Source organism: Pelobates fuscus, chromosome 5 (assembly GCF_036172605.1).
Source record: "Pelobates fuscus isolate aPelFus1 chromosome 5, aPelFus1.pri, whole genome shotgun sequence".
Classification (NCBI taxonomy): domain Eukaryota; kingdom Metazoa; phylum Chordata; class Amphibia; order Anura; family Pelobatidae; genus Pelobates; species Pelobates fuscus.
The window spans coordinates 223,135,351-223,162,189 of NC_086321.1; the positions used below are offsets into that span (position 1 = coordinate 223,135,351).

General features: G+C 39.8%; 1 protein-coding gene across 2 annotated transcripts in view; it reads right to left on the reverse strand.

Moving 5' to 3' along the window:
* CFAP95 (cilia and flagella associated protein 95) overlaps window positions 1-26,839 on the reverse strand; it is a 100,112-nt gene that overhangs the window by 37,843 nt on the left and 35,430 nt on the right. For both annotated transcript variants that reach the window (XM_063455053.1, XM_063455052.1), the window contains exon 3: window positions 5,596-5,714. In XM_063455053.1, coding sequence (XP_063311123.1) covers window positions 5,596-5,714 — 119 coding nt within the window. The remainder of the gene's footprint in view (window positions 1-5,595; window positions 5,715-26,839) is intronic.

Below are 26,839 nucleotides of genomic sequence, written 5' to 3' on the forward strand. Positions count from 1 at the left end.
TCCTTAAGGGGTTAAAGAAAGATATTGCACAACTAGAAAAAGTGCAGAGGGGAGTTACACAATTAGTAAGGGGGATGGAAACATTGGTTATGAGGAAAGGCAAGAAAAACTGGATTTGTGGGGTTTTTTTTTTTAGAAAAAAGGTGCCTCATAAGGGATAGCACTATATATATATATATATATATATATATATATATATATATATATATATATATATATATATATTGTCCAATGCTTGCACTCCAGTAAAATTATAAGTATAGCTCGGTGCTTGTTAGCAAAAATAATATAGAAATATGAAAAGCACTGCAGAGGGGGAAAAAATAAACTTAGCTTTATTCAGCAACTGCCACGAGTGATCAACGTTTCAGTCCTATGTCAGGACTTTCGTCAGGATACAAGTGCAATACAATTGTAACAAAATAAATAACAAAATCAATCAAATAAAGTACATTGTGTTCAGATGAGACTTACCCCTGATTCTATGTAAACCAGCTCCCTGGACGCCAAAAAAACGCGGGTAAAATTGACCCTGCTTCATGTATTCAGCAGCTGTAGTGTTGCTGCTGTGTAACCCCTGTGTTCCAGCGGTTACCAAGGAGATCGGCTGGAACGCAAGGGGGCGTTTGTTTACATGTAGTCATGGCGACCAGCCGATCGAGAATGCGATCGGCTCTAAAGGAGATGGTATAATCAAGAGCATGGGAGGAGTGAACGGAGGGAGGCAAAAGGGTGCATAATTACACAATCTAACTGTTACTGGACTTCCTAATATCAACAGTTACAAAATTTTTAGAGCACTGGGCCAACTTTGCGATTGGGTACAACCTTTATAGTAGTGATGGATTGCACCTAAACGGGAGAGGGTCTGCAGTGCTGGGGGATAGGATGGCTAGAAGGTTGGAGGAGATTTTAAACTAGTAGTAGGGGGGGAGGTTCATAGCAATTTACAAAATGGAGATAGGACAGGAAGGAAATGGGCTTTAGCACAGTATAAGGAGGGTGGAGACAAGGGAAGGGGCAAGCTTAGAAAAGAGAAGCTATGTAATGTTGATAATTCACAAAATATACAAGTGATGCATGATATTAAATGTATGCTTACTAATGCAAGGAGCCTAAATAACAAAATGGGGGAACTAGAGGCATTAGCATACACTAAACAATATGATATAATAGGCATAACTGAAACATGGTGGGATGAGACACATGACTGGGCAGTTAACTTAAATGGGTACATGCTATTTAGGAAGGATAGGAAAAACAAGAAGGGTGGTGGGGTATGTTTGTATGTCAACCATGATTTAAAGCCAAATCTTAAGCAAATGGAATGCGATGAGGAAAATGTGGAGGCTTTATGGGTAAATATCTGCTTGGGGGAAAATAAGGGAAAACAACTATTGGTTGGGATATGTTATAAACCACCTAATGTTAATATTGACGAGGAACAACAGCTGTTTGAGCAAATTGAGAAAGCTGCAAATCTGGGTAACACTTTAATTATTGGAGATTTTAATTACCCGGACATAAATTGGGACAGAGGGACTAGTAGCTCAGCAAAGGGAATTAGGTTTTTAAACTTGTTAAATGACACCTTCATGTCACAACTAGTACAAGCACCAACTAGAATGGACGCTTGTCTGGACCTGGTTTTAACAAACAACATTGATCTTTTGACCAACATTCAAGTAGGTGAGCACTTGGGAAATAGTGATCACAATATAGTGTCCTTTGAAATAAACTCAAAAAAACAAAAGCACATGGGGTATACTAAAACATATAATTTTAAAAAGGCCAATTTCAATAAGTTAAGGGAAGCTTTACAATATATTGACTGGCATAAACTCTTTAGTGAAAAGAACACTGAGGATAAATGGATCATCTTCCAACAAATATTAGAAAGGTACATTTCTCAGTATGTACCATTGGGAAATAAATATAAAAGAAACAAATTAAAACCAATGTGGCTTACTAGAAAAGTAAAACAAGAGATTAAAAATAAGAAAAGGGCATTTAAAGCATTTAAATCGGACAAATCAGATGCATCTTATAAAAGATATAAGGAAGCAAATAATGCGTGCAAAAAGGCAATTAGACTTGCTAAACTTCAAAATGAAAAAATGATAGTTAAAGAGAGCAAAACCAACCCTAAAGCATTTTTTAAGTACATAAATTCTAAAAAAAAACAAAAATGAAAGTGTAGCTACACTAAAAACTGAAACGGGGGTGTTAGTCAATGAAGACCAGGAAAAGGCAGGAATTTTAAATAACTATTTCTCCTCTGTATATATTAAGGAATATATACAGAGGAGGCAATAGATGTGCAAATGATTGCTACTAAAAACTTGCAGAATAATTGTAATTGGTTAACTCAAGACAAGGTGCTGCAGCAACTAAAGAAAGTTAATATAAACAAAGCTCCAGGGCCTGATGGTATCCATCCACGTGTACTTAAGGAACTAAGTGTAGAAATAAGTGAACCTCTGTTTTTAATCTTTCAAGATTCTTTTCTTTCAGGAAGTGTTCCGGAGGATTGGAGGAAGGCAGATGTGGTTCCTTTATTCAAAAAGGGTTCAAAATCCTTGCCTGGAAATTATAGACCTGTGAGCTTAACTTCTGTGGCTGGTAAAATATTTGAAAGGTTATTAAGGGATTATATTCAAGAATTCCTTGAGAAGAACATGGTTATCAGCAAAAATCAGCACGGTTTTATGAAGCACAGGTCGTGTCAAACTAACTTGATTGCATTCTACGAAGAAGTAAGTAAAAGTATAGATCAGGGTGTTGCAGTGGATGTGATCTATTTGGACTTTGCCAAGGCATTTGATACAGTTCCACACAGAAGATTAGTGTTCAAACTCAAGGAAATCTGTCTAGATGAAAAGGCTTGTTCTTGGGTAGAACATTGGCTTAAAAACAGAGTACAAAGAGTTGTTGTTAAATTTTCAAGCTGGACAGAGGTGGCAAGTGGTGTCCCTCAGGGGTCTGTTCTGGGACCCCTTCTATTTAACATGTTTATAAATTATCTTGAAGACAGCATTGAAAGTCATGTTTCAGTGTTTGCAGATGACACAAAACTTTGTAAAATAATACAATGTGAGCAAGATATTACTTTGCTGCAGAGGGATTTAGATAGACTGGAGGACTGGGCACTCAAATGGCAGATGAAATTTAATGTTGAAAAATGCAAAGTTGTGCACTTCGGCGTAAAGAATACACAAGCAACGTATACCCTTAATGGAAGCGAATTAGGGATAACAACACACGAAAAGGACTTGGGAATTGTTATAGACAACAAACTATGCAACAATGTGCAATGTCAATCAGCAGTGGCCAAGGCCAGTAGGGTATTGTCATGCATGAAAAAGGGCATTCATTCTCGGGACGAGAATATCATTTTGCCTCTTTATAAATCACTGGTAAGACCAAACATTGAATATGCTGTGCAATTTTGGGCACCTGTTCTAAAGAAGGATATTATGGCACTAGAAAAAGTGTAGAGGCGGGCTACAAAATTAATAAAAGGAATGGAACATATCAGCTATGAAGAAAGGTTAACAAATTTAAACCTATTTAGTTTAGAAAAACGTCGCCTGAGAGGGGATATGATAACATTATACAAATGTATTCGAGGCCAATACAAACCATTGTGTGGAAATCTATTCACAAACCGGACTTTACATAGGACACGAGGTCATGCGTTTAGACTAGAAGAAAGAAGATTTCGTCTAAGGCAAAGGAAAGGTTTTTTTACTGTAAGAACAATCAGGATGTGGAATTATCTGCCTGAAGAAGTGGTTTTATCAGAGTCCATACAGATGTTCAAACAGCTACTAGATGCATACTTGCAAAAACAGAATATTCAAGGATATCATCTTTCAATGTAGGGTAATAACTGCTTGATCCAAGGATAAATCTGACTGCCATTCTGGGGTCAAGAAGGATTTTTTTCCTAGCTTGTTGCAAAATTGGAAGTGCTTCAAACTGGGTTTTTTTTGCCTTCTTTTGGATCAACAGCAAAAAACATATGTGAGGAAGGCTGAACTTGATGGACGCAAGTCTCTTTTCAGCTATGTAACTATGTAACTATGTAACTATGTAAAATATAGAGAAACATATTGCTATGCAGACTGACAAGCGCAATCCAACATTTTAAGGGAAAAAACTATGTAGGTTTATGCATATCTATGTGCAATATTGTAACAAATGTGCTAAAGAGCATACATAGTAAGAAGAAAGTTGGCAGAAATATCAAGTCATAATGCAATATGTTATACAATAGACCATAATCACTGAAGGTGACTTAAAATAAATCTCATATGGATTCAAAAGGATTGCTATGTAGCCAATACAAATCCAAATACGGAAGAGGGCTCTGGGTATGTGATATGTCCTATGTCTAATGTCTATATATGAATGGAAGATATATTGTGAAGTATATATTAGGTTATACTGCAGAGGGTAGTGTGTGCTAATGTCCCCATGAAAATGAAATGTGGGACTACGTCTGATGCAAGCCTAATGTTTACACAGTCCTGTTGGTCAATACACAATTGTCAAATAGAACAAGATGAATGTTTTTGAGACTCCTGTATACAAAATATGAGTGAATATGAGTATAAGGGACTATTTGATGATAACAAGAGCGTGTGGGACCCAAAGTTAAGGACATACGTTCGTCAAAGAATCACGCATAATATAGCAGGGTGCATAAAAATCAAAATAAAAATATAAATCAAAAGTACGATGCCAGGGTAGTGTGTATAATTATAAAAAGATACCCAAGGTATACTTCTCATTTAAACCCTTAGGCTGCACAGTGTCCAAAGTCCTAATCCAATGTAGTTCCCTCTGTAGTAGGGTTTTCTTACGGTCACCTCCTCTTGTCAGTTGAGGGATGTGATCAATCGCTGTAAACTTCATGGATGGTAGGGGATGGCTGTTTTCCCAAAAGTGTTTTGCCACAGGCAATTCTGAGCCTTTGAGACTGGAAGAAAGGCATTTTCACATCCAGCAGAGGAAACTGTTCTTTCAGCAAGAACAAACAAGATGTGGAAATTTCTGCCTAAAGAGGTTGTCTTTTTAGATTCTATAGTCTTATTAGCTTCTATAGATAATTAAAAAAAAAAAAAAAAGGCTTGGATGCTTTTTTACAACAGAGTGTTTATAGATATAATTGATATGTATGTAAACAGGTTGTTGATCTAAGAAGAAATCTGATTGCCATTATGGAGACAAGAAGACATTTTACCTTTTTGTGGCATAATTGGAAATGGATACAATTGTTTTTATGCCTTCTTTTGGATCAACAGCATCAAAGAATTGGCTTCAGGATTGAACTTGATGGGTGTTAGTCTTTTTAAAAGCTAGATAACTATGTAAAACGATGTAAATAAATACAAATAGCCTAAGGTGTTAAACCGGTCTCCTACCTGCTAACAAAGATTAATATGTGTGCATATGTGTACAAAATCATACACCATGATGTATACAAACTGCCTGCAAAGAAGAGATGGGGGCTCTAGTGTTAATGGTGCTCTGATTGTTCCTGCATTGTAGATAATGTTCGCAGGAAGAAGTATATTTCCATTAGGTTACCTTTCAATATTAAGAGTATCAATATTGTCTTCATTTATTAACTTTGACACATCCTTGACTTCATAGTCTTTCTTTAAGTGAATCTGGGACAGGTGCTCTGCACTTGTAGTTCTCCAATCCTAGAAAAAAACAAATTAACAGGCAACGCATGAAAAATAAGCAATTTAGCACTAAATTTCTCTTTAGATTTTTACATTACTGATTTTTTTTACTCAGGTTTTGTTAAAATTAAAGCTTGCATGATTTTAGGTATTCTTGTGTAGAGATCTAAAAAACATTCATGCTTTTTTTGTAAATTCTTTATTTTTCGTTTTTGTCATGTTTCAATTAGGGGTACAGAATGAGAAAAGAAAGGGGGGGGGGTACAGTTTTAATATGGCACATCGATGAAGTACAGTTCCAAAGGCTTAGGTTCTGTCTGTATTGTGGTAAGCTCAAGATCTGTGCTATGCTTTTGTTATATTGCCGTCGTACTTATGAAATCTCGTACTATACATTTGGTTGGGTACACCTTTAGACATGGTGGTTGTGGTGAAGTTCCTTTTGGTAGGTGGGCCAATGTATTGTTCTAATACTGTTTGTGGTGGTGTTGGGGTTGTGGACTGATGGATTTCATTTGGAGATTTGGGAGGGGGGGGTTGATACTATGTGATGGGCACCCATTAGTATCTTTCTTGTGGGGAGATAGGGGGACCCGGATATTCTCGGGGTGGTTCCTCCCTCCATCTATGTTAGGAGTTGTGCTGAGTGTTTGTGGGTTATCGTTTTTTGTCATGGTAAGTTGGTTTTTGGTGTCTCGTTCTGACTGGGGTGGCGGTCACTTGATTGCGTCTCGTGCTAGTATTGAGTGCATTAGATATGTATGAGATTGGAAGTAGGGTCTGGTACGTGTTCGGTGTAGGGGGGGGAAGGGAGGCGTGTTGGGTGGGGTGGGGAAGGGAGGGATAGGAGAGGTAGGAGGCTGGAAGGTATGGGAGAAGTGGGTGTTGGGTGGAAAACGAGGAAAGCGGAGAGGTTGATGAAGTGGGAGGTAACGGTAGAGTTTTTCCCCGGGGGCAGCCGCATGCCCCTGGACCTCCCCCTAAATTCCGGATTGGCGCCTTAGGATCCAAGGATCCCAGATTTTGTGGTAGTTTTTAGTTGTGTCATGGATCAGGGCCAAGAGGTTGTCCATCTCCATGGCTTCTGTGTTTTTTTCTGAGCATTATCGTTAGCGAGGGTGTGGTTTGGCTGCCCCATTGTTCTGCGATCGTGTCTCTGGTGTCCAGGGCTAGTTTTGCCACCAGTTTGTATTGTGACCTCATGAGGGGGGCATGGGGTTTGGAGAGGAGCCATATCGAAGGGTCCATGGGTATGGAGACATCGGTCCAGAGTTGAGAGCTATGGGGGCACTCCCACCACATGTGTATATATGTACCCCTGTGTCCGCAGCCCTTCCAGCATGCATCTGTGTCAGCGTGTTCCATTTGTTTTAGTCTCAGAGGTGTGAGGTACCACTGTAGCATAGCCTTGTATGCTTGCTCCTTGTGGTGAACACATATCGTGAGTGAAGCAGTGGGGGGGCCTATGTCTCTTCCCCATGCCCGTGTGTACGAGAGCACGTCTGTTGGGGAGTTGAAGTTCAGGAGGGAGTATATAGTGGAGATCTGTCCTTGTGTACGGGTGTGTGAAGGCAGGCTTTTTAAAATTGTGTGAGTTTAGTGTTGGCTGTAATAGTGTTTTGTGGTTCGTTTAGGAAACTGTGTAATTGTAGGTATCGGAAGTGGTCAAAGGTGTTTAGTGGTATCTTCCGTGGTAGCTCTGGGAATTGTAGGAGTTGTTGGTTCTGGAAAAAGTGGAGGTATTTGATTAACCTGTTGTCCTCAAAATGCACAAAGTTTTGGGGTAACAGACCTGGGAGGAAGGACTGGGGGAATTGTTTGTTTCTCAGGACTGGTGTGAGTGGTGATGGTGTATTTACTATGGGGTGTCTTGGGATGGTTGTGTCCCATATGTGGAAGGATGTCGTCAGAGCCGGGGTCATTGGCAGAGTATTGGGCCTGTCTGATTTGGGGAGCCAGAAGAGGAGTGATGGGTGGCCCCTACCCAGTAGGTCGTGTTCGAGGTCTACCCACAGTTTTATTCCTGGCTGTGTGTGTAGGTGTTGAATTTGCGCCATTTGGGCAGCTTGGTGGTAGTGGTAGAAGTTTGAGAGGCCTAGGACCCCTGTTTTGGTGGTTTTGTACATTGTGGCCCTCTTTATCCTTGGCCTTTTACTAGACCATATAAAGCTGTCTATTTTTGTTTGGAGAGCTTTGAAATCTTGTTTGAAAATGGAGATGGGTAGGGCTTGGAAAAAGTAAAGGAACCGTGGAAGGAGGTTCATTTTTATAGAGGCTATTCTGCCTAGCCAGGATATGGACATGGGGTTCCATCTTTGGAACAGAGGTGCGTAGTTTAACCCCTTAAGGACCAAACTTCTGGAATAAAAGGGAATCATGACATGTCAGACATGTCATGTGTCCTTAAGGGGTTAATGTGCAGGGTCTGGAGAGAACTGCCAGGGGGTGTGTACCCAGGCAGTGGATGCTCTGCGAGTTATATCTGAATGGGTGTGTAAGCTGTATGTGGCCCAGAGTCGGTCGTAATATACCTAATGGGAGGGCTTCCGTTTTATCCAGATTCGGTTTATACCCCGAAAGGTTCGCATATTTCTGGAGGAGTGCAACTTTCATGCTTTTAACAACAGAGTCTTTCAAATAGTGCTATCGTTATAATGACTAACATTAAACTTCTATTAAGAATGCCAAATGAACTAAAGAGAATTTTTTTTTTTTTATGTGGAGCAATATGGGGGGAGTGGGGACATGTTTCCCTTGCCCCATCCATGGACACTTGAAGTGGGGATTATGAATATAATAAGAAGGTGAACTTTTTAAAAGTCCTTCCTTGCATCCATGATCCTCCGGTGGCTATGGGACCAAAAGCCGCTTGCCACACCCATCTATACATGTCCCTATCCCTCCTCTCTCAGATTCAACTACTCTAATTAGGTCAGAGGTACTATTTAAATATGCTTGAAACTATTTAAATTTGATTTTAAAATATTCATTTAAATCATTCCACAAGAGATAAACACAATATTAGTACTCTGCCATTCCATATACAGAAGGCAGCCTGATGGGTTCAGAGCAAGTACATGAATACATGTGGAATGAGTTTTTATAATACAATAAAATATAACAGGTTACAGTAGCAATCTATTATTTTAACAGCTTTTCTGTCTGAAGCACAGGTAATGGAACTAAATTATGTATTGTTCGGGTACCCAACAGTTGTTTTATAATTTTATCACATGAATCCCTCGGCATACTTCGACTAGCGACTGAGCACCGCGGGTCGGAACACAATGGGAGATTTCCCCGCACGGTGTGCTTCCTATCTCCCTAGTTTTGTGACTCAGATAAGGTTTCAGCAGGCTTCCCTGTACTGTAGCTTTCCCCAACCCACACTAAATATATATGTAGTTTTTCCCATACCCAGACCATCCCTTCTGGACAAAGTCGCTATGACTCCAAAATTTTATATGACTGTGTATACCTACCTGGCCAGAACTGCATAAGGGCGTTGAACGGAGCCTGCAGGTGTTCTGGGACCCATTGCCAAAATATTTATGCTAGCTGATGAAGCCCTTTCTCTTTTTATTTTATTATAATCTTTTTTTTTTATACAACAAAAAACATATATATATATATATATATATATATATATATATATATATATATAAACAATAATGATCCTTGGCACTCACCCCTTTAGTAGTTATATGTCAATTTGCCTCGGTGCTACCCTGGATGTAATATATATTTACATTAAAGAGTAGGAGCACTCGGGTATATATATATTTTATTTATTTTTTGTAACAGTGTGCGGTCTCTAATATTTATATTCTTAGACAATACATGGTATACATATTATGCCTTTATATCTATTGCTATAATAATTTGTGTATCAAATCAAAATTTACATTACACATTAGCATCAAAATAGGCAGTCACATATTTTAACCAACCTCCACACACACATCATGACAACTAAACATAAAAAAAACATTAAAACAGACTGCTTATCTCTAAAATGCAGAGAGAGAGGGGATTGCATTTATCTAAATTTCCATAAAAAGTTGTTATGTTGAAACTTAAACTTTCAAGCTTGCTATTGTTAATCATGTCCAAGGATATGAACCATAAAGAAGAAATGATATCTGCTACAAAAATATGATGTACTTTTTAAACATTTCCATTAGATCACTTCCATATCATATTCTAAATATTTTCTTTAACTCCACCAAATATTTTACTGAGTTACCCATTCTCACTCTTAGTGATTGAGTGAGAATGGGTTTTAATTATTAATTCCCAACAGGTGTTCCAAAGAGCTGATTTCTTACTAAAATTCTGTGAACTTAACAATTGTTCCATCTTGATCTGAAATTTAAGTTGATTTATAACCTGTGACCAAAGGATAATATTCCCATTTTTCCCAATTTCTGGATATAAGGATTTTAGTAGCTAAAAATAAGTGGGTTATAATTAATTTATTCACATAGGTCATAGGAGGCCAGTTTAAGTTAAGTAAAACTACTTCTGGAGACAGTTTTAGTTTGAAGTTTAAATTCTTTAAGATAAATTGATGTATTTCTTCCCATATTTTTATGCAGTTCCACCAAATGTTAAGATATGTACCCACAGATAGACCACATCTCCAACATAAATGATCTTCTGTAGGAAACATCTTTCTGAAACTAGATGCCATCTGTTGGTTACCTTAAAATTTGATTATATTAAATTTAAAGAATGAGTAATTTTAGAAACGCTAGTCAAAGTAGACCCCCATTCTCTCATTTCTATGTTAATATTTCTTTCATAAGGGATCTGCTTAAAAATAAAGTTTTTGAAAACTGTTTTTCCAGAGGTCTTGAATTGAATAAGGTTTTATTCTATTCAACACTGACTAGTCTGGTTTTATTAAATGTGATGTAAAAAACTCTTTAGTCTTAAAAAGTTAAATAGTTCTCTAGATGGTAAATTGAATCCGCTTCTCAGTTAGGGGAAAGATTTAAGTACCCATTTTTTTTTAATTTTTTTTTTTAATAACGGAGATATCCTATTTATCCCTGCTTGTATCCACTTATTTAGATTTAGGTCACAGACTTGTTGTTCAACAAATTTCAAATCAAGATGGATTGAAATGTTGTTTTTAATCTTTAGAGTTGCTTTAATTTTATCCCACTTCTTCAACAAATGTGTTACAATTCTGTTGGGATAATTTATTTTCCCTTTCAGCTTTGTACTCCAAACCAGATCTGCTAAATGTATAACTTCCCCTGCTTTGGCCTCCATCTTGTACCACCCTTCATTGCAATTAATTGCATTCTATAAACATGCAGCAATGTCGATGCTATATAGTTATTATTAATACTAGGGTAACCAATATCTGATTTGACTGTCTTGTTTTTTTACCTTTCCATGTGTATTGCATAAAACAGTTTTGAATCATTTCTAGCCAACTATTAGGGATATTTAATGGTAACATTTGAAACAAATAATTCCATTTCGGGATGACATATGCATTCACTACATTAACTCTTCCCCAGAAAGTTCTCTAGATTTTTACGTTCTTTTAAGCATCTATTGGTATTTTGTAGAAGATTCAGAAAGTTTATCTCCATGATTCAGTTGATCTCTCTTATTAAACGGATACCTAATTAATCACTTCTACCTACAGGCACTCATACTTTTTTATAATTTCTCTTTTACTTATATTATCTAAATAGAGATCTAATATCATAGATGTATTAATATATAGCTTATAATTAGATACCACAGTGTATCTCTCTATTTCTTTCATAAGAATGGTTAGTGATCTGCTAGGATTTGTCAATGTAATTAAAATATCGTCTGCATACAGACTAATTTTTTGATCGTTATCACAAATTTTGTATCCACTAATTTCTTTATTGTTTTTTATGTTGGTAGCTAGTGGTTCAATAGAGAGTAAATATAATAATGGGGAAAGCGGGCACTCTTGGCAGGTTCCATTTCTCAATAAGAACCATGGGGAGCAAACATTCAGACCTCTTGTACGGGCTGTTGTATCTAACATATGGAGCCATAAGAGCTTTCTTTATCCAGCCATTTTATTAATTTTGGTCCCTTTCATTATTATTTTTTAATCTAAATTGGGATCTAAGACTGCATTAAAATCTCCTGCCAGTAAAATCTGTCCTGCTTTTATTTCTTCTACTTTTTCCAGTGGCAGGCGATTTATTCGGAAGATATATATTACATAAGGTATATAGTTTTTCATTTATTCTGCAAACAACCACTAAGAATATACCTTCTGGATCACTCAATTTATAGAGTATTTCAACATTTAATTTTTCTCGAAATATAGCCATCCGCATTTTTTTTTGTTTTATCTGAAGCATGAATAATGTTTGGGAATCTCATCCCACCCCAAGTTAATCTTTCAGATTGTCTCCAATGGGTTTCTTGAAGGAAACCTAAATCAATGTTTCTTTAATTAGAAGATTTGTATAATAAGGACCTTTCTGTTGATGAGTTCATCACCTGGACATTTAATGTAATCATTCTAAACATTTATTTCTCTATTCCTCCTCTCTCCCTCTTTACCGACATATTATTTGGAAAATTGAACAGAGTATTACAAATACACATAAACAAAAAAACAAACAAAAACAAAACATAAAACTAAAATCAATTAGGGATTTGAATCCCAGATTGTTCAAATGTTGTTCCCACCACATATAGAGGGTTCAGCCTTGTACTGTGTCTTTAGTAGACACTAAGTGGGTTTAATCCCAGTCAGGCAATTCTAGATTTCCATAAACTGTTCGTGTTAAAGAAAAATCTCATCTTACTATTTCCCCCTTCTTTTTTCCCTATTATATATATTGTATAATCATTGCTAATTTTTTATAAAATGAAGCCAAAGTGTCACGAGAGATAAGGGAGTAAAAGAAAAGGAAAAAACCCACAAAATATATACATTTATATCTTCATTTTGTTTAACCCCTTAAGGACCAAACTTCTGGAATAAAAGGGAATCATGACATGTCACAAATGTCATGTGTCCTTAAGGGGTTAAGTGCCTCTTATTCAAATTCTTATTAATGTTCCTAAGGATCCAATTGTAGCAATTTTCTAAAATATCTAAAATATTAGTGACTTAGTGCAATAATGAATATATAACATTACATTTACATATACATTTAGATCTTCCTTTTTATTTGTGACGCCTATTCAATCTCCTAATAATATCCCTAAGGACCCAATAGTAGCAATTTTCAAAGTGACCGAATATTAATTTGCTTAATATAATAATATGAAGATTTTTTTTATAATTTTCTTCATTTTCCCTTTATTTTCCTTTTGCCTACCTCTTGCATATACTTATGTTTTATATTTCCCTTTAGATTACAGTGCATGTGTTGATATTTCTGTGCTCATTAATACTAATATTTCCCTTTACATTATAGAAACATAGAATGTGACGACAGATAAGAACCATTCGGCCTATCTGGACGGCAGATAAGAACTCTCTAATCGGCCCATCAATAGTGTATTTATATATATTTTTATTACTTAAGTAGGGAAAAAAAACTTTTTAAATTAAATATTATATAATTATTAACTGTCTCTTCTTCCTTTTCTTTCTTCTTCTGATACTACTGACACCCCTTTGGCAGAGCCATGCCTGGTTTCCAGACCTTCTGGAGCTATCCTGGCAAAATCAACTCCTCCTTCCGACATTCCCAGATCTCCTCTCAGATCTTTAGGACCATCCACACCTCTTGGTACTGGACAATCGTCTTCAATTGGTGGATTGAACTCTTTCCGGGGTACATGGAATGTCGGAGGCCAATCGCAGACAACTAAGGACCTCCCTGGGATTCCTCAGCCTCTGGAACTCGAAGGTGCTATCTGTCTGCCTGGAATAGTATGTGCAGTTGGTGTATGGTCATTGAGCAGGGCCCTCAACCCCTCTGTTCCTGTGTGTCCAACTTGTCTGGTTACAACTACATGTCTGTTCGTTCACCCATTGTAAAGCGCTGCGGAATTTGACGGCGCTCTATAAATATCATAATAATAATAATAATATGGAACGGAATTCCGATCCCCTCACAGCCCCTGTCCCTGAATTTTCTCTCAACTTTTTGAACTTGGACATCCATTCCGATCCATTAACTTAATACGTTCAGCAATTTCGGCGGCGCATGTTCCCCTGCAGGGAACCCCGATTGGACAAGATCCCCTAGTCTGCAGACTCTTTCGCGGCCTCTGGCGCCAAAATATTCTCACCTGTGAGACGTGAAAGTTGTCCTCTGTTTTCTTCAATATTGGCCTGAAAATGCACAACTATCTGACAATTATCAGCGAAATTCACCTTGTTATTATGCCTTGTTTCATTTCGTTGGGTCTCAGACATTAGAGCTTTCGACTGCAACGGTTTCACCTTTTCCCCAGAGGGCGCTTCCATCTCCATATGTACGAAATCTAATTCATCCACTTTTTAAATAAATTTTTACGGATTTTCTGAAACTTTGCGTAGCATCTACCCTTTCCAGATATTCGGAAGTTACTTCACCTCTACGCTTTTCCCGATCTGGACAGCTTTTTATCTCTTACGTCCGTCCTCACACCCCAGTCTCTTCTACAACTCTAGCACGTTTGATCAGAAGGTATTGATTCCTCCTCTGGAGCCCATTCGGTCAAAGGAGCTGCAGCTTCAGGAGCCTTCATTTCAGGTGCTTCCCTTCAAGACATTCTCATGCGGATTGGTCACGGGAACAGACCTTTTGTCGGCTTTATTTCCGGACGACGCCCCATGCATCCTTTGCCTTATTGTCTGAGAGTTAAATCAGCAAAATATGATGCCTCCTGTTAGGTGTTAAAATTGTATATTATACGGGGGCGGAGCCTGCTTGCTAAGGAGAGCGGACGCCATCTCTCAGAGCTCCGATCAACCGCCTATAATTTCCCGAAAATAAACGGTAACGGACTTACCTCTCAGTGACACAACACCCGGCATCGGCCTCCTGAGGTCACCCTGATTAGCCCCATGCCATTTTTTCACACGCCAAAGGTCACCCGATCGAAACGAAGGTCTGCGGCCTACTATGCACCTCTTCGGGCCGTGCTCAGCGCATTCCTCAGCGACTCCCACGTAGTGAGACCTCCCAGCTCGGAGCTCCACAGACCGACAGGGCAGAGAAGCAACGAACCAGCTATAGGACGCCGCACCCAGAAGCAGATGGCTGAGGCCGCAGCAGACACCAGGGATATCGAATCCATGCTACAACAGCCGCCCCAAGCTAAAAGGGCAACGGAGACCCGCCATGATGCCTCACCCAGCCAGAGTGAGCTGTCCACCCATACCTCACAGCCCCTAGAACCGGCAATACAGGCCTCTCTGGATCTTCCCCGAGAAGGGACTGACCTGGCCACAAAGCTGGACATTCAAAACTTCCTTCATGAAATTAAACAAATGCTGAAAGCAGACATAGCAGTGGTAAAAACAGAGGTACAGGCTGTGACAGACCGAGTCCGGGTTACTGAAGAGGACATCTTGGATTTGCGCAGGGACCTTACAGCTACCCGGGAACAACTTACACAAGTCCAATCCTCCCACAAAGCGTTTAACACACAACTCACCTCTATGGAGGACAGGTACAGGAGGAATCATATTAAGATCCGCGGCATACCAGACACGGTCCCCGCAGAGGAGATACCCCAATATGTGAGACGCCTGATAGCTGCGATACTCCCTCCGAATGTGGCCAGGAAATTCACACTGGATGGGGCATACCGCCTTCCGAAACCCCAGCGGACCACGACGGCTGTCCCACGAGTCATCATAGTCCGATGTGCCACTCTACAAGACAAGGGACATTTTATGAAAGCGGTTAGGGGTAAACCACCATACCCCTTCGAGAACTCCAATCTCTCCTTTTTTCAGGATCTCACAAGAGCTATGCTCCAGTGGCGCAAGTCTCTCACCGCAGTGACAAGCCGGCTTAGAGACGCGGGTTTGGCCTACAGATGGAGCCTCTCGAAAGCCCTCCTGGTGACCCACCAAGGAACTTTATATAAACTATCATCAGCTACAGAAGCTCCAGCTTTTCTCAGCGCTTTAGGACTCCCGCCACTGTCGGCCAACGACACCCAACCACATAATCCACAATCTTGGGACCCGGCCACAGTTGTTCCTTTCGTCCCACGAAGCACCTCTGATACCCGTCGGGGAACCTGAGAGACACGCAGAGAACCCATGCATGGGACCCTAAATGTTTAAGTCTACTTGTTAGTGCCTTGCACTACTTACTATCTCTCCGCACTGATTGACCGTTAACTGTTTTTAACATAATGCCTGTTTTTCTCATAATGTTTTAATGTTTAATGATTGTTCTCAAAACCTTGCGTCCGCTGTATCCTTAAACATCCTTCAAGATTACTGTGAATCCCTCACACCCCCCCCCCCCCGCCACCCCCTTGGTCAGGGGCAACACCCGTGCTCCACCGAGCCCAGCTTGACAACCATATAAAGCATGACCTCCTACCGAGCATCTACCAGAGCAAGCATTACGACATTCCTATCTGGTTCAGATAATAACACCCCCATACAGATAATAACACCCCACACATACCATGCAACACCCATATGACATAACCCCAGGGTATATGGGTCAAATTTACACATGCACACTTCACAGCAATGGGATAAGCACCCTCCTAAACAGGGACACGGCAACTATTTGAATAAATCCCCGCTAACATTGAGCCTAAGTCCTGATGATATGCTACACCTACTTACCTGCAACCATCTAACCTGACCACATAAAGGAATCTAATGTCTTGCATTCACTAGCCTGTCCCACACAAAATGGTAGTACACTCTTTACTCACTCTTGTTATGTGGCAGAATTACTTTGCAGAGATGTATACCAAAAATTGTGCAGTTCCATCAATTGTCGTGACACTATGTAATCTAACTAGTTCTTAAAAGCCTGTACATGTTGTTGTGATAGTACATGTCTGCTTGATTGATAATCTTTGCACAGAAAAAATAAAGAAAAAACATAAATTTTACTTACCGAAAATTTCTTTTTCCTGAAGATTAGATGCAGTGCTTACACCATAGGGGATATCCAATCTGGAGGGAAAAACAGGCAGGCAAATCTCCAAACATTTTAACCCCTCCCCTAATTACCTCCTTTCCAATAAGTAGCAGCTCCTCCTGAACATCCCCAGACAATACATAAGCCAAATAGCTGCAAAATTACTTAGTTTATTAGAAAAAGGGGCGGGAATTGTAGCACTGCCTCTAATCTTCAGGAAAAAGAAATTTTCGGTAAGTAAAATTTATGTTTTTCCTTTCAGATTAGAGGCAGTGCTTACACCATAGGGATATAATAAAGCAGATCCTGAGGGCGGGTTTCAGTTCACTACTGCTTGAAGCACCCTGCGCCCAAAAGCTGCATACTCCGAGGCCAGTATGTCCCACTTGTAGTGTCCTGAGAACGTATGGAGAGAGGACCGATTAGCAGCTGAACAAATTCGAGACAGAGACGTAGCTGCACGCAGAGCCCCTGACGGCGAAACAGCTCTAGTAGAATGTTCCTTTATAGGGCCTGCAAATTCCGAGTCACTCTTAGAATAAGATAACAGAATACAATCCTTCAGTCATCTAGCCAGAGAACTCTGCGAAACCAACATACCTTTCTGTGTGCCTATGAACAAGACAAACATACCGATATCCTAACGGAAGGATTCCGTAGCTTTAGATATTGCCAAAGACCTATCGTTACGTCTAAGCAGAGAAAATTACATACCAAGGCATTAGACGGATTCCGACACAAGGTCGGCAAAACCACTTCTCGGTTGACATTGGCAACAGAAAAAACTTTAGTGATACCTGAAGGATCGAGCTTCAGAACCTCCTTGTCCTGATGAAAACCAAAAAGGGAAAATACTCCCGAAGCGCTCGGAGCTCACATACTCTTTTAGCTGACGAATAGCCATCAAAGGAAAACGGTATCCAAAGAAAACATCTTCAGGGAACTTCTTCCAATGGTTCAACAGGCGGTACTCAAAGCGCGGAAAGGACCAAATTCAGATCCCAGGGAGGAAAGGTTTCCCCAACAAAGGGCACCAAACGTGTCAGAGCTCTGAAGAACCTTGAAATCAGAAAATTCGAGGTGAAACATCTGAGGGAGAAGAAACCGATAGCAGAAACATGTAAACTAAATGAAGCAGGTTTAAGACCTTTGCCAATCTCATCTGAAGGAAGCATAGAATCCTCTGGATGGACGCGGAAACAGGTTTGACTTCAAACCTACAACATCGCTGAAACTTCCAAATCCTAACGTAGAACCTTGAAGTAGATGCCAACAAAAAAAATTTTTTATAACTTCAGGATCCAGACCTTTACACTCTAAATCTGGAGTCCAGAAACCAGGCCGTCAATCGGAATCTCCGAAGGGCCGGAAGAGGCACCATGGCGTCCTCTAGAATTACTCCTGAAAAGAGGAAGCTTCCAAAAGGTGGCCCCCGGAAAGTTCAGGAGAACCGAGAACCAACTACTTCTTGGCCACCCTGGACGGATTAGGATAATACTTACATTTCCCAGCCTTACTTTTTTGAAGTATTCTGGGAATAATCACTACTGGCGGGAAGCTATATGCCAGGTTGAACTTCCATGGTAATGACAGGGCATCTATGAAATCCGGCCTGTCTGCTGGAGTTAGGGATGCAAAACGTCTTGTCTTCCTGTTCACTCTGGGTGCCATCAGGTCTATCTCCGGAACACCGAAGCGGACTGTGCTGAACTTGAAAGTTCTGCATGACAGGGACCAAAACTGCTTGTTTCAAATGATGCCTGCTCAGGGCATCTGCCACCACATTGAACTTTCCTAAAATGTGAACTGCAGAGATTGACATCAGGTGCACTTCTGCCCACAGCATGATTATTGAACAAAGGCTTTCTAATCTTGTTGATCTCGTACCTCCCTGTATGTTCAAATACGCCACTGTCGTTCGATTGTCTGAACGAATTCGAATATGTTGAACTTTGATGAGAAACTGAAACGCCAAGAGTGCCATCCATACGGCCTTTAATTCCCTGAAGTTCGAGGAACTTCTCATATCCTTCTCTTGCCAGGACCCCTGCTTCTATACGTCTTCCAGATGGGCCCCCCAGCCCAGCGCAGAGGCGTCTGTTGATATGATAGTAAAGGACTTCATCCGGAAAGACAGACCCCAGTGGAGGAATCGAGAAAATGTCCACCACTGCAGACTTTTCAAAATTAGATCGTTAAACCTCATCAGCCTATCTAGGCCGAGTTCCTGTTGATACCAGACCTGCAGAATGTAACTTTGTAGAGGTCTCATTCTGGCTATTGCCCAAGCGACTGCCGGGATTGAGGCTGTAAACAGACCCAGCAAGCACCTGGCATCTCTGATTGAAAACATACTTTTTTCTCAGAGATTCCGGATTAACCGCTTGATCTTTTAGTATCTTCCCCTCTGGCAGGAATAACTTCATCGTGATAGAATCCAAAAATAGACCCAAGAACTGGATCCTTTGAACTGGCACTAGTTCCGATATGTTGAAATCTATTAGCCAGCCATGCTTTTCCAGCGAATTGATGGCTGTCCCCAGGTCTAACTGTAGTTGAACTTGGGACTCTGCAAAAAACAGCCAGACGTCCAAATATGGAATGACAGCGATGCCCATACTTCTTAGAAAGCTTGAACTACTACTCGAAGCTATGTGAATACTCTGGGCGCTGATGCCAGGCCGAAAGGTAGTGCTCTGAATTGGTAATGTATGGTTACCAATTGGCAGCACACCGCATCCGTAGAAAACTTTTGCTGGATGCTGCTATGGGTACATGAAGATAGGCATCTTTCAAATCCAGGGAAGCAAACCAATTTTATGGGTGCATAAGCAGAGCAGCCGACTTTACTGTTTCCATGAGGAATTTCTTTATGATAATCCGCTTTTTACGGCCTTTAGGTCTAGGATAGGTCCGAACGAACCATCTGGTTTTGGCACCAAGAAAAGTCTTGAATAGGTGCCTTGATGTCTTCCTTTAGAGGAACTTCTTCCACCACTCTTTTAGTAACAGAGTCGATACTTCTTCCTATAATCAAAGGCTCTTTCTGTTGACCTTTGAAATAGTTTCTAAGAGAGGAACTTCTAAATGAGGGAAGTGTCTCTGCGTTACGGCTTCTAACTGCTTCCCATACGACACTGGTAAAGCATTCCTTCCTTCCTTCACCTGTTTCAACAACTCATCCAGCTTTGAACCGAAAAGTCTTCCAGGTTCAAAAGATAGTTCACACAGTGAATTATCAGGTGTCGCATCTGCTGACCAACTTCTAAGCCAAAGTGCTCTTCTGGCGACTGTTGAAATACCTATATTCTTGGCCGATAATTTCAGGCTTTCTGCAGAGGCATCCACTAAAAATCAGATGCCATACTGATATTTTATAATAGCTTTAACGGGTCTTCCTTTTCTAGTTCTTCCAACCAAAGAAATATGGGCCTCGGCAACGGATGACCCCGTAATCAAAGCTTTAGCTTGAGCTGCCGAAGAGATGAACAACATCTTTAAGGAGGAGTCCCTGCGTTCAACCATGACCTCCTTGAGGCCGCTTGAAACAATTGGTAATGTAGTTTTCTTACCTATTTGAGCAATAGGAACGCCCACTACAGGGACAGTATCCAGCATACAGTCTTGTACCGCTTCTATGGAAAGAGAGAAATAAAAACTGTCTAGCCAATAAACAGCATGTGACCTGGGAATTTTCCATTCTTTTAAATCAATACCCCAATCTGTGGGTGAAAAAGAAACCTATAGGACTTTTACCCTGTTTCTTCAAGTTCAAATGCAACTGCACATCTTTAATCAATTCCCCAAATGGATTCTACTGGGAATGCAGATTCCTCATTTGATGAGGCACTGCTGAATTATCGCCATACTCAGAACCACTAGTTCCAAACTAGAATCGGAACTTCCCAAGATCTTAGGCTTTTTGTTAGCATGTATTACAAGCTGAGAATCCTGGGCAACCGAAGCCTGGATTGTCTGTAATGCTGCTGACCACATATCCACAACTGTTCGCTGCATACTTTGTTGCAACCAGCTGATAAAGTGGACATTACTGTTCTTTGTGCTTCCTCTGAAGCTTCTTTGAACACACAGAGCAAAGTTTTCTTTTTACAACCATCTGGCATAAGATGGCCACACACAGAGCACATTAAATGCTTGGCTAGATGTACATTTCCCCTTCTCAGCAACTTTATCCAAATTTTCAGGATTATATACTGGGAACAGAAAACAAACAAGGGAAAATAAAATTTTTCCCTAAAGATTCAGGCTAGAACCATTTAAATAAAAACTTAATCAGTCTTACCTTAAATGGCCCGAGAGTGTGTTGGAGGGCAGGTGAGAAACACACATTGCAAACCGTTCTGAGAGCACCTGGCAAACAGAGGTTGCTGCTGGGGACGCTCCTTTTAAGTCCTGTAACCAAACAAAAACGCCCAGTTCAAATTTGGCGCCTGAATCCAGGTTCGCATTGCGCATGTGCATAGCGCTCTGCGACTCCCTGGTGGAACGCAACGCAACCTGTGTGTGCGTTCCACCGACAGGACCTCCCAGCCGACGCACGCCTGCGTCCTTCGTCAGACCGGCACCTGGCACGGCAAGAGACGGAATAAATTCTGAGGGACCACGCCGTCCGGCGTGTTAAACTCTACTTACCCGAACATCAAGGAAGCAGAGCCTCCCGAGCCTCAGCCCTTCTCACCTGCTTCCTGGAGAACCTTCCTGCATAACCTCCCCTGCCGAAGGCAGGCAAAGAACTGGGGATGTTCAGGAGGAGCTGCTACTTATTGGAAAGGAGGTAATTAGGGGAGGGGTTAAAATGTTTGGAGATTTGCCTGCCTGTTTTTCCCTCCAGATTGGATATCCCCTATGGTGTAAGCACTGCCTCTAATCTGAAAGGAAAAATTGTATATTATACTAGCTTTAGTGTATCTATAATGTTAATTTTATTAATGACAGGAGGAGAGTATTTTCCCACCCAGAATTTTTACCCGACCCAGCTTCCTTTTGCCTTTCAGGTAAGTCTTCATGATGTACTAAGTTTACTCTTGCCATTTTAAGATTTTCTTCTTTCAACATTTTTCAGTGCATTATTGTTTAACACGGTTATCCATTGACTTATAGAGTGTTGCTATATATGGACATTGTTTACTGGTTTTCATTCCAGGTACCATGCATTTAGTAGTTCAATGCATCTGATTAATCCTTGTTTTTCGACTCTGTTCTCTCGTTTCAGTTTAAAGTTTCCTCCAGTTGCCAAGCTTGGATTCATATCCTCAGGTCTTTCATTTGTTTCCTTTGGTTATTCTGTTATCTTCATCCTGTTTGTGTCGCAGCTAGAAAGTGGAGGAGGAGCCTAGAGAACAGAGTCTTATGGAATGTTTTTTGTTTCTGATTGGTTCTGTTACTATGTTAAATGTGCTGCTGTGGAGCTTAAGCAAAGAGAGTCTTTACTCGCCTGTCATTAATAAAATTAAGATTGTAGATTATACTAGCATTAATGTATCTATAATTTTTATTGCTCCTTAGAATGATGCTGGCTTGGTGTCCATATAGAAAATATTCATGACAACATTAAAGAGACACTCTAAGTACCAAAACAACTTAAGTTTGTTGTATAGATCATAATCCTGTAGTATAACTGCTCAATTTAGCAGTTAAATTACTTTTGTTTCTGCTTATGCAGCCCTAGCCACACCTTCCCTGGTCACACCTTCACAGAGCCTTCATGTAAAAATGTTTAATTTATCTTGCATCAGAGTGTGTTTGCTTTAAAATGTATTATCTGCTGTTCTATCAAAGCAAAATATTCTTTATTCAGCAGCATTCGATTGCCATACTGATTTTTACTCGATCTGGAGGAGGAAGCACCTCTAGACACCATCATTGCAGTTTCTAAATAAAAAAAATAAAAGTTTGCGTACGCTTGGAGAATTGGTAATATATGTACCATTTTTAAAGAAAACATGAGTGAGCAGGCAAACAAAATTTCTTATGGGATTCATATTCAACTGTAGGTTTTAACAGAATGGCACAATCATAAAACAAAACATGGCAAAAAATAAATAAATAATGAAATGACCCCTGTTTAAAAGTCTGCATACCCTTAGTTCTTAATACTGTGTATTGCATCAATGACTGTTTATAGCATCAAAGACAGCGTGCAGTCTTTTGTAATAGTGGTCTCTGAGGCCCCCAATTCTTGCAGGTGGTAAAGCTGCCCATTCGTCTCGGCAAAATGCCTTCAGGTAATGCAAAGTCTTTGGTAGTCTTGTATGAACTGCATGTTTGAGATCTCCTCAGAATGGCTTGAAGATTTTAAGGTCAGGAGACTGTGATGGCCACTCCAGAACCTTCACCTTTTTCTTCTGTAACCACTGGAGTGTCAACTTTGCCTTGTGCTTAGGATAATTTTCATGCTGGAGAGTCCAAGAGCGCCCCATGCGCAGCCTTCGTGCAGAAGTATGTAAATTGTCTGCCAGTATTTTCTGATAACATGTTGCATTCATCTTGCCATCATTTTTCACAAGATTCCAAGTGCCTTTACAGCCCACTAATCCCCAAAACATCAGTGAGCCACCACCATGCTTCACTATACGCCCTCTCCAAACAAAGCGCTTATGGTTGTGTCCATCCAGTACTCTTTTTACAATTCTTGTTGAGTTTTTTTTGTTTTTTTTTGTTTTCTATTCTGTGTCTGGTTTTCTTTATGCTGGGGTTTTCTGGGTTCATTCCTGTAATCAGTCCCTGGAATTCCCAGTGTCCAGGTTTCCTTTAAATGTTTGTTTTATGTTGCCCCACCCGTTTGTTTTCTATCATTCCTTTTGTTTCAGTGTCCCTGCAGGCAGCTGCTCAAGCCTTCTGCCATTTCTTGCAGGTAAGTACTATGTGTGTTTTCTTTGGTTGGTTTAGCTTGCATTAGGCAGAGTAGGACCTGCCAGATATGGGGTACATTGGCGTTGTTGGCAGGCTTATGCAATGTATGATCATATAATGTGACTAAATCCCCATGATTTTCATATATAGTACTTAGTTATATCTTGTCTTGTTTTAGTTTGTATTCCCAGTCCATGTACAGTCCTGTCCTGCCCCTGTTTAGTTAATGTTTCCCTTATGTAATGTGTACATGTTCTGGGTTTAGCTTTCTATCCTTCTCTGGTTCTGGGTTCTACTAGTTTTGTCTTGTTTTCATGTTTGGTGCCTCTCCTAGTCTTGCCTTGTTTTCTCTTGCTGCAGAGCCTCCCTATCCAGTTCCTGCATATCTTCTAGTTCCTGAGATCCACAGTAGCTGTATAAGGGACCTGGTATGTGGCCGCACAAACGCTAGTGCTCAACACCAAGGGGCGTGTGGTTACCCTGCACCAGGCCCTGATAAATCCGCTTCCATGCTGAATACTCCCAACTTCTCATCAGGCACTCAGGGGTCCCGGTTTCCATGACAGGTTGTGACCATAAAGCTCTATTTTGGTCTTGTCATTTCAAATTACAGTGTGGCAGAAGCTGTGAGGCGTGTTAAGGTGTTGCTGGGCATATTGTAACCTGGATTTTTTGTGGCATTGGCCCAGTAAATCTCCCTCTAATGAGCTAAACAGGCGAAACGCGCATCAGGGGCGCTTCGCTCACACTAGCAATCTACCTAACAGTGTTACCAGACAGGTTAGGGATCTTTTCGTGAAGGTTACCCATAATCAGGATGAGTCTTCAATGAATTTTGGAACAGCCAGATAACACCAGGGCAATATTACCAGCACTCAGCATTCACAGGACTGTTTAGCAACTAGAGCAATATACGCTTTTCATTGAGTATACTGCCTTTCTTCTGTATAATTGGGGGGAGGCTTTGGATAACAGTTAGTACAGGGCGAAGTTTTTAACCGTATATTGAGTACTGTAGCAGATTATCTAGTGATACCTGTGTTAACCCCTTACAGCCACAGTGTGGCTAATCTTTATACTTACCCCATATTAATACTGATATGAAGGATAGTTTATGGTTTACGAATAGTACATAGGTTATGCATGGGGGGACATAGCAATATCAATATCTCCACTCAATGTGGGCTCATCACTAGATCTTAATGGCAGCCAGATTAGTATACTATTGCCGTAACATAGCACCATTGTAATACAGTGATGCTGTGACAAATATGCTAATATCATTTTAAAGTCTACTCTCTATACACAGCAATATACCAAGGCTGTGAAAAAGTAGAGTGCGAGACTGTGAAATTAATTGGGCTAATCTACACACAGTTCTGCATTTTTTACCTTGCAATACTATTTATATTACTGTCCATCTTTGATTACTAGTATTAAGGAGCTTATTATTCATTGCACCATATTACCATAGATATAGAGCTCTGACACCTTCTACCTATGTTTTGCAGATCCAGTATCTTTACGAGAATGCATTAAGGTGCCAGTCAAGCGATATGTATCTTTGTGTGTGTCATTTTTGTCTTTGTATAGTACTATTTTTATACTTTTTTTGCCTTTGGGTTATCTTGTTCTTCATAGTCCACCAATTGGACTTTTTAGCCAATTTATTAAATGTTAAGGTTTAACAAACATTCTTCACTGAACTGTATTTCAGTCATATCTGAATCTAGTTGCATCCTCTATCTTTTCTTGTTGGCCCAGTAAATGTTTCTTTCTGACAACTCTATTATGCAGCTTATTTTTCCTGTATTTCCCGTGAAGGTTTTTCTTTGCATTCCGAACAATTCTTCTGGCAGTTGCGGCTGAAATCTTTCTTGGTCTACCTGACAATTTTCCGCTTCTTAACCCCTTCATGACGGAGTCAATAGTGCACGTTCTGATCAAAACAAAACGTAAACAAAAACTGGAATTTGCGCTATATGTCTGTTCAACCATAATTCACCTCTTTCATATTAAATGCACCCACACTTATTATATATCATCTTGTTCAGGAGAAACAGGGCTTTCATTTCATATAAAATATTTATATATGAAACAATTTATTATGAATAAAATTTAAAAAAACTGTGAGAATTTTTTTTTTTTAATTTGTAGTTTCGCCTCACATTTTAGCTGTAAATGTCATAATACTGTTTTACTGCAACAAAATGCACATATTTGTAATCAGCGATGTCTCACGAGTACAACAGTACCCCCCATTAACAGGTTTTATGGTGTTTTGGAAAGTTACAGGGTCAAATATAGAACGTTCCATTTTCAAATTGAAATTTGCCAGATTAGTAATGTTACCTTTGAGACGGTGTGGTAGCCTAGGAATGAGAATTACCCCCATAATGGCATACCATTTGAAAAAGTAGACAACCCAAGGTATTGAACGTGGGGTATGTTTAGTCTTTTTTAGTAGCCACTTAGTCACAAACACTGGCCAAAGTTAGCGTTCATATTTGTTTTTGTGTGAAAAAAGCAAAAAACTAATATTTGGCCAGTGTTTGTGACTAAGTGGCTACTAAAAATGACTGGACATACCCCATTTGCAATACCTTGGGTTGTCTACTTTTGCAATTGGTATGCCATCATGGGGGTAATTCTTATTCCGGGGCTACCATACGTTCTCAAAGGCAACATAACTAATCTGGCAAATTTCAATGTCAAAAAAATGAAATGCAAGCCTTATATGTGACTCTCTAACTTTCCAAAACACCATAAAACCTGTACATGGGGGGTACTGTTATTCTCGGGAGATTTCACTAAACACAAATATTAGTGTTTTAAAACAGTAAAACATATTACAACAATAATATAGTCCATAAAAGTGCAGTTTGTTTGTAAAAAATGCAAAAAACTTCAATTTTACTTAAAATATCATCGTTGTAATACAATTTACCAGTTTTAAACACTAATATTTGAGTTCAGCGAAGTCTCCCGAGTAAAACAGTACCCCCTATATACAGGTTTTATGGTGTCTTGGAGAGTTACAGGGTCAAATATAGTGCTTGCAAATTAAATTCTCTGCACTTTCTCCCTGTGTTGTCAGGCATGTCAATCAAATTTTAATTAATCAAATGACATAATTATGTTAAAAAATTACTTAAATATACACGTAGAATTTTAATATATATGCATTTATAG